A 12,013-nucleotide genomic window follows, 5' to 3' on the forward strand; every position below is an offset into this window, starting at 1 on the left:
AATTTTCCAAATTATTAATTGTCTAAATCATTAACTCTCTCCCCATTACACATTTCAAATTTCAACTCATAGGCCAAGTGGCTATAATGATTTTTAAACAGCCAAACCATGACTTTTTAGGTACTAATATCACAAAAATACATATGTGTAAGCACATCTATTTCTGAATTCTTATGGATCATTTTTAACCTACAAAAAACTTTGTATCATCACTATAAGAATACCACAAATAAGACAGACTCAACCCACATGAACAAAAAGTTCCACATCCACGTTGAGCCCCATTGGGGTCTTACTATGAAGACTGACAACATATTCTGATTTCATAATATGTAACCTCCTCTCCCTGTCACCACCTCTGGCAGAACACAGCACCCTGTCAATGTTAAAAAAGGAAAGCATGTCAGGATTTTTGGAATGCATTTCTTTCCAATGTCTTGCTACTGGGTAATTCCGACTGCAATTCTTTATTGCCCTCAGATGTTCAAGAACTTGCTTCTTTACGGGAAAGATGGTATTTCCCACATATATTAGGCCACACGGTCAAGTGAGGACATAAACACAAAAGTCACTGTTACATGTAATACATTTTCTTGCTTTTTCCATTTGGTAGTACAAAGGTTTTTACATTGCTACTGCCTCTGCATGCTTTACATTTCACACATTTAAAGAAACCTTTCTGTTCTGATAACCAGCCATCCTGTTTAGTTTTCATACTAAAGGTACTCTGCACTAACACGTCTCTCAAAGACTTAGATTTACGATAAGTGATCAGAGGACATGGTGAAACTTTCTTTCCAATGACAGGATCAGATTTAATCAGATGCCAATGTTTCATGATCGTTCCCTTGATATTGGTTGACTCAGAGTTATAGGTAATCAGTCTTGCTACCTGTTCACCTCCTGTAGCCTTGGTTCTCTGAGTAAAGAGATCTTGCCTACTTTGAGTTCTATTTACTCAAAGATTGTCTAGCATAGTTTATTCTTCCTTCTCATATGCCTCCACAGTATCGCAGTTAAGTTTGGCTCTAAGGAGTTCCCCATAGGGGATACTCCATTTAAGATTAATGGGATGATGACTGCCTGAATGTAATAAACTATTACCTGCTGGATTTTTTATGGAAAAGGGAAGTGCATACTTTATCACCTTTTATCTAAATATCCACATCCAAAAAAACAATTTCCGTACTGTGTATCTGGTGTGGGAATGCCAAATTTAACTCATTATGCCGAATTTTACTCCAGGAATACTTGCAACTGGCTCTTTGGACCATCCCATATTACAGAAAAATCATTTATATACCTGGTCCAAAGTATTATATGCCTAGTCCATCTAATGTTCTCTTCTGTCCGAACATGTTGCTCCTCCCACCACCCTATGAAAATGCCTGCAAAACTTGGAGCAAAGCAGCTGCCCATCGCTGTACCGGTGACCTGTCTGTACCACTGATCATTGAATAAAAAATAGTTATTCTCCAGACAAAATTTTAACATATCTAAAAGCATCATTGTATCATCATATAAAAAGATGGCCTTGTCTCGAAAGAAAAACCGACATGCCCCAATCCCTAATGTGTGATTAATGCATGTATATAGTGGATGTATATAGTGAGACCACATCAATGGTTACCATTAGGTATGTAGGCTGCCAAGGTATCTCCTCAAATTTAGCAATAAAGTCTGCACTGTCTCTGCAGTAAGAAGGTATGTTCAGAACATATGGTAACAAATAAAAATCTAAATACATAGAAGTAGGTTCTAAGAGGCTACCATTCGCTGAAATAATAGGTCTGCCTGGAGAATTATTCTTGTTCTCATGGATCTTAGGAAGCATGCAAAAGCAAGGCCCCAACGTGTTTTGGTGAGGTCGTGTGATATAGTTACTTTGGAGCACGAGTTATAGTTACGTGAGATAACTATAATAGGTGAATTTCTATGGTTTTGTACTTTTAAAATCTGAGCCGAACTATAACGTCCCTGTAATCTTTATATATATATATATATATATCAAGTTTCTTTGTGATATTTTGCACTTTATTGAATGAAATAATAAGCCCTTTTAAAAGCATTTGAACCACACTGGATTTGTGCTGTCTCCTGGAATTGCCCGAAGAACTGTTTATGGATTGGGGCAGGTCACCTCGGAGAGAATTATATATACATATATTGAGAGAGAGACAGAGAGAGTACAGCAGTGGGAAGATGACTTACTAGAGCTTCTTACTGATAGTAAGAGGGAATTTGCATGTGCTCAGGTGCAGGGGATAGCAAGTAATGCCAGATTTAAATTGGTATGTTTCAGGTTCATGCATCAGACATAAACCACTCCTGTATGGCTACACAGGATATATGCAGATAGATCTTCCACACGCCCAAAATGTGGAGGGCAAAATGCTTTGTTCTTGCATGTGTCCTGGACATATAGATTTATAGATGACCTATAGAGGATGGTGGTCACAACACTGAGATGGGTGGCTGTCCTCAAAGTAGAGAGCACAGTAAAACAATCCTTGCTAGGCATTTTCCTGCAACCGAGAAAACGATGCAACACAAATTTGCTGCCATAGGTTTATTGCTGGGAAGATAAAACATAGCAGTACATTGGCTCTCCCACAGAGCCCCAACTGCATCTGTATGGGAACGGAAAACACTGGAATAGACCTGAGATAAACAGCAGCAATGAAAATAGGTCAAAACAAACGAGAGGACATCTGAGGAATTGGACATTTGGTTGGAAATTATTAACACACTAACAGTAAGGGGATCGCAGGTTGGTAAAAACAGTACATCACATGCAGGGAGTTAATATATCAAGACTTGCCTGATCTCCTCTTGGGAGAGAAATATAACAGCTAAAGGTTCAATCAGGATGTGAGGTGCTCTACATGTTGTCAAAGTCTACATATATTTCCAATGTTTTGGTAATAGTCATAAATGGGTCAAAAGTGGTTTTCACATGTAAACGAGGCACATTCATTCATCTAAGCTGCTATGAGTTGCTTGGGGATTTTTCAGATTTAAAATGCTATTTCTTGTATGATTGTAGTGTCTATGGTATAGTTAGAAAACAATAAAAATAATTTTAAAAAATTACACTTGTAAATGCTGAGTAGCCAAAAGTAGTAAAATTCCCCATAAATGTAAACTTTGTGGCAAGGCCCCTTAGTCCTTATGTTGATCGTGATGCTCTTATGTCTGTTCTCATTTGGTTGATCGCCCTCATAAATACTGTTTGGTAGATTCCCATTATCTTGAGGTACGGAAGCACCATGGATATAAGTGTTACATAGTATATAATAATACATAACAATGATGGGTGTCGGCTATAGTTAGTTGAATAGTGATAGTCCCAGTTGGTCACCATCTGTCATGGCAAATTTCACTATATTTAGCACATGTCCCAGTTTACAGAGCTAGTCGACTAAACACAAAAGAAGGCACGTTTCCATGTGTTTCAGTGAAGAACGAGTTAGCAGCCCCCAGCAGAAAGCAATTTGGTTAACACAGATGGTACTGTCTGTAAAAATTGTATTTAATCCCGCCTAGTGGCTCAATATCAATGTTTTCTGTGTTGGTGAGTGCAAAGCTGTATCCCTTGGACCATGCAAAATTGTAGTCCTACATTTGTTTATAAAATGTCCCTATTTTTGTTTTCAAAATCTGGTCATTTTACACATAAGGACTGTCCTGTATTGTGCAGCAATAGTGTAAGTCGAAGATCACAATGAAACTGCAAGGTGCTGAGCAGTTACACTGATGTTTTTATGTCACAGATCGGTGTCATGAGCCTCGATTTCAAGAGGCATCCTCTAAATTCAGGCTCTTAGGGCCTGAGTTAGTTTGCGGACTGTATACGATGTCACAAATGTGCTGGATGTCCCATCAGCTGTATTACAGGTGGATTATAATTTATGGCACTTGTAAATACAGCAGATAAAATATCCATCGCGTTTTGACGGAGTAGCGCATCCACCAAACTGTAAATAAAGAAACAGAAAATTATCTTTATTTTGCTTTTCTGTGCTTTCCTTGGTCTTGTACTTTTTATGGGAAAAGTACAAGAACAAATGACCAAGATGACCTGGCAGTTCAGCTGAAGTGGAGCATTATTTGTTACACCTACATTTTAAACAGCTTTTCCAGGTTGTGAAAAAGAGTCAAAGTTAGGTGACCAAAAAGAAGCTTGTCATTGAGATTGAGCAGAGCCAATTGTAAGAACTTTAGTCTTGTCCTTATCCACCACAAGGGAAGAAAAGTATGTAAACTGAAAAGACCCACAGGAATTATGGGGCACTGCATCAAGTAGCAGGTAATATTGCATGAGCGACTCGCGCTCTGCTTGGCGGAGAGCCAGTTTCCTTTTACCTTTGTTTTTTTATTTTTTATTTTTGGCGGTGAGAACTGTCACCTATATTATTATAGCCTACTCAGTGGCCACTGCAACGAAGTTGGCCAAGCTGCTACTAAACGCATGTTGCAAACAGAGCCTGCTAAATGTTAGTAAACTCCTTAAAACCTTCCTTTTAAACTCGTAAAACGTTCCAACATCACACTCATTTTCTTCCATTTTTATAGTTTTTTTTTTTTAGTTTAAATGTTCATGCCAGAATTTCACAGTGGTTGGTTATGTTTATTTTCATAGAGCACTGAGTAGCTTTAAGGTTGTACCAGCCCCTTTATCACATCCTTGCAGGTTCCTGCTTTCTGCCGCTGTGATGGTTTCTCGGTCTTTCTCTTCCTCCTTTCCTGTTTCTGTGTGTTTTCCGTCTCCTGCTCTTGGTAACCTTGCAAAACCACAAGCAACAACCAGCTCCAATTAAGCATTGACAAGCATGCACACATACAGCTGGCATTCATTAGCACATACACACACCCATTCACTGCACGCACATGCAGATGTACATTCATTCATACATACACCCAACATTAAATAAACACTTAACAGGTTGCGGCGGTGACATTGGGTGGCTGGAGGGAGAAGCAGAAACGCTTTAGTGGATCCTGGAGGCTTTGGGGAAGGAAGGGACGGACAGAATATCCAGCTGTCTCTTCTCACTGCTTGACCTTGTCATGGGTCAGGCAATGAGAGAAGTACCTTTCCTGCCCCCTTACAGAGTGGGGCCGGGGTCAATGAGATTTGCAGACCCCATCCCACTCTGAAGTTAAGAATAATAATTTCTGCACAGATCGCCAAATGCTGAAACAATCCCAAAGGGCTTTGAATCACTCCCATTTTAAATCCCTGGTTCCGATACAATATATGCTGTAAATATTAAATGCCTCCTTACCTCTGCACCAACATTTCACATGCCCTGTGGCAGCAGAATGGTGCCATTATGTTCACGGCATCCAGTTAAGAGGAATTCATATATTGTGTGTACCTCTCACCCGGAAGCCAGATCATTGCAGAACGTTGTGTATTCATGATGGGAGGAACTGCACCACTTTTAAAAACCTTGGTGTCATGGGCTGATCTTGTTTACTTCACACATTAGTGAGTGAAGGCGACATCTGTGCTTCATATCATCTGGCCACTGTTTTGCACCTAGTGAAGGGGGCAAGCCCTCTAGCGTATTGGTGGTGACAAAATGATATAGTCAGTGCAATGCCAAGAAATTCCATCTTCAAGCCAGATGTTTGTGCTGCATTCTTTAGGATTTTACTCATTATTTTGTACTACTGAACAGCATGACCTTCCTTTAATAAAGGAAAGACAACACACTGTGTAGCATAACTGTTCCAGGAATAGCACACTTTCCCCGAAGTGTACTAGGCACTAGATTTTACCACTGGAGGTATTGAGGTTCATATTTTCATGAGTGGCTCCATATCTTCTTAGATGTCTGATATCTCCAGATATTGGAAATATGGTGCTTGTACATGATTAAGATGTGATTTTACCAGCTATGTAGAGAGCTCAATGAGTTAAACCCTACCTGCTGAAATGTGTGTGTGGGTTATCCAGGTCATAGGCTACAGAACCAACATAGGGGCACATGTACGTACCATTTTTCCTGTAGCAAACGGCCCAATTCGCAAGAATCTGACCATTTGCGGCAGGAAAAAAACATTTTGGTATGTACAAAGATATATTTTGCGATTCAGTAATCTATTTACCGATTCGCAAAATAGGTTTGCGAGTCACAATTAGGAAGGGGGATCCCCTTCCTAATTGCGAGTCGCAGCGCGATGTAGCATTGTTTTGTGACCGTGAATGCGGTCACAAAACAATCGCAGTTAGCACTAGTTTCAAACTGGTGCTAACCCATTCACAAACGGGAAGGGGTCCCCATGAATGGCAGCGAAAATATTTTTTCAGAGCAGGCAGTGGTCCCACGGACCACTGCCTGCTATGAAAAAATGAAAAGAAAACTTTTCATTTTTGTTTTTGAAATGCATCTCGTTTTCCTTTAAGGAAAACGGGCTGTATTTAAAAAAAAAAAAAAGTGCTTTATTTAAAAGCAGTCACAGACATGGTGGTCTGCGGTCTCCAGCTGCCACTATCCCTGTGAGGGCGGCCATTCCCAATGGGATTGTAAATTGCGACCCACCTCATGAATATTCATGAGGTAGGTCATTGGCGACCCCATTGGAAATTGCAAACAGTGTAAAGTACACTGTTGTATATCCGGTATTGCGACTCGCAGTTTGCGAGCCGCAAAACGGGATCTTTGTACATGTGGCCCATAGTATCCTATCCTTTGAAGTCGACAAACTAAATTACATATTACTCTGTGGCAGTCACCACTGTGTAGTTATGGTTGAGCTGCACTTTTCATTAAAAAGGCATTTTTCATGTGCCTACTTTTGATCCCATGGAGCAATCGGCCCAAAATCTGGCAGTCGCTCTGCTAAGGTCTGACATTACATTTTTGGTGCCGATCCATGCATGGGAAAAGGTTAAAAGGGTTGAAAAATGACGAATTTTCCAATTTTAGCTCCCAGAGGAATGTGTGTTCATGCCTGCAAGCAAAAGCGCTCAATGGATTTACCGACCTTGACATGAAAGAAGAAATGTACTCAGAAAGCATGCTTCTGTTAATTTGGTGTAAGTCTGTTTAGTAATTTTAGAGATTTAAGCATTTTAAAATGTGACAGATTGGGCTTTAAAAGGTTCACACTTTTGTATATCTTGGCCATTTTAATCATGAAAGAATTGCGATCCTCAGATGTCTGTCAATCCAAAATTAAAAAATATATATATATGATTCTCTTGTCGTCCCTTTTGGATCGCACAGTTGGAGCCTCGGCTCTGAGGGCCCCGATTGGCTGGACACAAGAGAACATTTTCTCTTGCAGTTGCCGTTGCCAGGACACTGTGCCGGGCCTGTGCACAGCAGGGGTTTGCCACCCAGGGTGGGTTGCAATCCCCCAATTCAAACTAAGAATCTTAGGGTGGGGCATTATTTAACAATGAAGACGCCCCTAACCCCACAGTATTGTTAAATCCGGGGACAAAACTGACAGTCGCATACACTAAGCAGCTTGGGTTGTTTTATTCAGGAGTTTGAAAATTATGTAATTAGAACATACAGTGCTTGATTTTAAATTAATTGCGCTGTTCAAAACAAGGGTGTTTTAATGTTTGACAGATCCCACGTGTCTGGGTTTGCAATGAAATAGGCGAGGTTTTAATCCTGTGTGAGAAAAATGAACCTGACTCCCTAATGAAATTAAATTGTCAACTCTAATACAGAGCACATTTTTTAAAAAGGATTATTAAAGAGGCCCAGACTAGCACAACATTGGCTTTGTATAGCTGTAGATGAAAAAGCACATTCTTTGCAGGATAGCAAGTAAACACAACTTACACAAAATCATGAGTTACACAGCTCCTCAATAAAAATAATTATCTATATAAATTCTGTGTAAAAAACACTTACATTTGGAGCTCATGAGCTGGAAGTAATTCGTAACAGGCTTCGACTGCCTCAGCCTTACAAATCATTCAACGCTGCAAGCAAGGCGGACCTTTTGGAATTCAGTCGACCATCTTGAGGCAGTGATTTGTGTTGTTTTCTTTGATATATTGGACTGACAAAGCCAACAGATTAACTGCTACAATTGAAGTCAAGTGGGCGATAGTATAAGCCAGGTTGGTGTGGCATGGGAATATCAAGTTTTAGATAATGTGCTACAAAATCATTAATGACCAAAATATCGAGAATGTAACTACGTTTAGGTTACTACAGGTTTGCTCTTCTTCACTTCATAGTGTGTATAGTCAAGGTGCGCAGCTGTGCAGTTAAAAACAATACTTCTATAGTTAGCAAAATATACTTACCCCATTATAGGTTAGTTAAAAAAAATTATTGTAGCATATTGTTTCTCTAGTCGGTATTCTGACATACAACCACAAGGCGATAAGCCGTAAACTGATGTGTGAAAAATGACGTACCATAGTTGACTGTTATTACACATGAATGTTACCAACATAACTCTCCAGTAAGACGAAAAACATAAAAGGCCATATTAGAACTCATAACCTCGGAGATTCGTTACACTGAAATGAGCCATAAAACATTACAATTTAAGCTATTGCCTGCCCAGGCAGGAAACATTCTTATATTGGAATGTGTCCCTCAAAGGCAACTTCTAGCGTGCAGATGGCATCATCAGGACTGCCAGTGTCTTGTTCACAATGTGCTACTTTGGAGTGCATCTTCCCACCAGTATCTTGCTCACAATGTGCCACTTTACTTCGGCATTGCAAGCCCTTCTCCTTTAAAGGTGCAAGGTTAGCAATACCATCATTTTGTGAATGTCAGCCTGACCCATGTCACGAATGCATGCCTTCTTCCTTTGTTCATTTGGATCGTTGAAGTGTTTGTGTAATATATGTCAGGCAGTGTTTTGCATGTAGGCCCTGTTAACAAGACTACGGTGACAGTGGGGTAAAGAAGCTATGTCCTCACATAATAAAACACTTCAGGCGTGTGACGAAGCACAGCTTCACAACTCTTAGCTGAGCTTTAAAAAGGGGCGCAGAGAAGCAAGAAATGTGTGTTTAATTTAATGATTAGATAGGCATTCTACATTGCGCCTCCTTGTAATGGTCGCCACAGATTTCTTGCACCATCTGTGGAAACCATGTCCAGGACATGAATGAGAATTTCATGATTTAATGTGATTCTTGTAACCCTCTTGTCCAGATGATTTCTGATAACTTGTTGTTTCCTGTCTGCCTTAGGTGAACGGTGTGAATGTGGTGAAGGTGGGACACAAGCAAGTAGTGTCGCTAATCCGGCAGGGAGGCAATCGCCTAATGATGAAGGTGGTCTCTGTCAGCCGAAAGCCCGAATCTGAGGATGTGGTGCGGAAAAGAGGTATGTGTGGGATTCCTTTGCTTTATTAAAATAGTCCGTATCAGCAGCCTGGAAGCTTTGGGTATAATATTTCCTATGCAATGTTTGCACCAGTCTTCTGTCATGGCATCAGTGCAGACAATCAAATCAGCGCTGCATTAAGACTCCATACTGGAAGACTGGCAGACTAACCAATGGCACTCAAAGGCTGACAAGTAAAGCCAGAGTCCTTGTGGTGTAAGGATCCTATGTGCAAAATTTGGGAGGGGTGGAGGTGCATTTAGATCCTGGAAGCCCACGTTTCCCACCGACAACTTCTCTGCTCTTCAGCCAAGCATCCTTCTCAGGCAGGCAGGAAGGAAGTGACAGACCTGGGCCCTCATTGGGACTTTGGCGGTCAATTTCCCTGACCGCCAAAGCCCAACCCGCCAGACAGCCGCCAGTGCTGGCGGTCAGCAGACCACCATATTACAAGTGCTGCCTGCTTTCTGCCATCATTGAGGCAGAAAGCAGCTAGAAGTCGTGCTGACGGTCAGCGCTGCAGAGGCGGGTCCCTCGCCATGCCAGTAGGACTCCGCCAAGCCTTATTACAAGCTGTAATATGGCTTGGCGGAGTCCTGCTGGTGTGGTGGTGGCGGTGAGGGAAGACCGCCAGGACCCATCCCGTCCCGGACGCCCCCCTCGACTGAGGAGGTAAGTGGGCGTCCAAAGGGGGGGGGGAGTCTGTGTGTTTGGGTGCGTGTGTGCTTGTTTGTGGAGTGGTGTGCTGAATGCGTGTGTGTATGTGTGCATGAATGGGGGTGTATGTGTTGATAAATGTGAGTGAGTGGATGTGTCTGAGTGCAAGTATGCGTATGCTGAATGTATGCTGAATGAGTGTGTATATGTATGCATGCGTGCATGAATGGGTGTGGGGGGGGTGTGTGAGTGTGTGGATGGGGGGGGATGTGTGCGGACATGTGTGTATCGGCGACAGGAATGGAGATTCCTGTCGCCCGGTGCGTGATTGCCATGGTTTGCCATGCCTTGGTTTTCGTGGCAGAGTGACCGCCACGGAAAGCCTGGCGGTTTGCAGCCTCCTAATCCAGACAGCAGGCTGGGGCCTGCCGCTGGATTAGAGGTGCTCACCTCTGGCCGAGGCTGTGCGACCGCACCGGCGGGCCAAGAGGAGTTGTGGAGGCTTGGCATCTGCCAAGCCTCACAACTCGTAATGTGGTGGTCCTTCCCGCCGGCTCTGCGGCGATAGGACCACCACTGCGAGGTTGGCAGTCTCATGACCACCAGCCTCGTAATGAGGGCCCTGGTTTGAATAAATAGGATATATGACCAAAACAAATTATGAAATGAACCCGGTTTGAACCTTGGAGTACTGAAAGGTAATCGGTGAGTATACAGGGCCCTATTAGAGGCATAGCCAACTGGATAACTTTAAAAGTATTAATTGTTTTAAAATGAATGCATTCAAACTAAACTAAAAATATAAGAACGTGGTTGGTGGTATAATACCATTTGTGGTGATACCACGCCTTCCTTGTACATTTTAGTGTTTGTGTTGTCAAGGAGCGAGCAACAACCATCTCTGTGAAACAAAATATTGAGGTAGCAGTTCACAACTGTTTTAAGGATACGACTGGATGCATCTTGTTGAGCACGTCGTCAAGCATCAGCATCTTGTGTCATTTACACTGTTATCACAATCAGGACTCTATCTTGTCTAGGTTGGGTCACTGTTACTTAGGGAAGCAGATCTTTTATCTCTCACCTCTTATTGAGCCAACTGGCTTTCTGTACCGAACGTCTAAAACAGAAATGGAATTCTGTTGCTATCCCAGCCCATCATAAGGAATGTGGCACCAAGACTCTCATCTAAAACTTGGCTCACTGATCAAGATATTTAGAATGCAACGAATGCTGGGGAGCGATGTAATAAGACCAGTTATCTTATCTTTATAATCTCCCAGACCATTTGCCTTGGTGTGCATTCCTTCTATTCCACTGCCCACACTTGGATGCGTTTTAAGTGTGTGCTAACTGATGTCTAGCTGCTCTTTATTCATGGAAAGAAAATACATTTGATAAACACATAAAGTACTTTCCAAATGGACACAAAGTGGCAGGTCCCTTTTGGAGCAATGTATACCTCTTTTTTCTATGAATTAATTGCCTCTTTCATCCGCAATTGTGCATTGATGCTATTTTTTCTACACAGTTGTTAGTTACATTTTGCTTTAATGCAGTCTGAAATGTCTTTAACCTGACCTTCTGAGTCCCAGGTAGCAAATCTAAGCCACTTCACAACTCAGTGCAACATGTTTTGGTATTCATGGGCTGTTATACGGAACTAAAGGCCAGATGTAGCAACTTAAAAATTTGCGAGGTGCAAAGTGCGAGTCCATCCGACTCGCAATTTGCACCTCGCAAATTGGTATGCAGTACGGTGTCTCAGACACCGACTGCAACTCGCTATGGGGTCGCAATGACCCACCTCATGAATATTCATGAGGTGGGTCGCAAATTGCGGCCCCATAGCGAGTATAGGCACTCGCAAACATGGAGGCCTGCTGTAGTCAGCAGACCTCCATGTTCGTGACTGCTTTCAATAAAGCAGTTTTTTTTTTTTTTAAAGTGTAGCCCGTTTTCCGTAAAGGAAAACGAGCTGCACTTATAAAAATAAACCGAAACCTTTAGTTTCGGTATTTTTTCAGGGC

At 41.8% G+C, this 12,013-nt stretch overlaps 1 protein-coding gene across 1 annotated transcript in view; it reads left to right on the forward strand.

The window, feature by feature from the left end:
• Positions 1-12,013, forward strand: part of SHANK3 (SH3 and multiple ankyrin repeat domains 3) — a 1,519,554-nt gene that overhangs the window by 1,242,141 nt on the left and 265,400 nt on the right. The window contains exon 18 of the mRNA XM_069229472.1: positions 9,191-9,326. Coding sequence (XP_069085573.1) covers positions 9,191-9,326 — 136 coding nt within the window. The remainder of the gene's footprint in view (positions 1-9,190; positions 9,327-12,013) is intronic.

This window comes from Pleurodeles waltl, chromosome 4_1, assembly GCF_031143425.1.
Source record: "Pleurodeles waltl isolate 20211129_DDA chromosome 4_1, aPleWal1.hap1.20221129, whole genome shotgun sequence".
NCBI classification, from domain to species: domain Eukaryota; kingdom Metazoa; phylum Chordata; class Amphibia; order Caudata; family Salamandridae; genus Pleurodeles; species Pleurodeles waltl.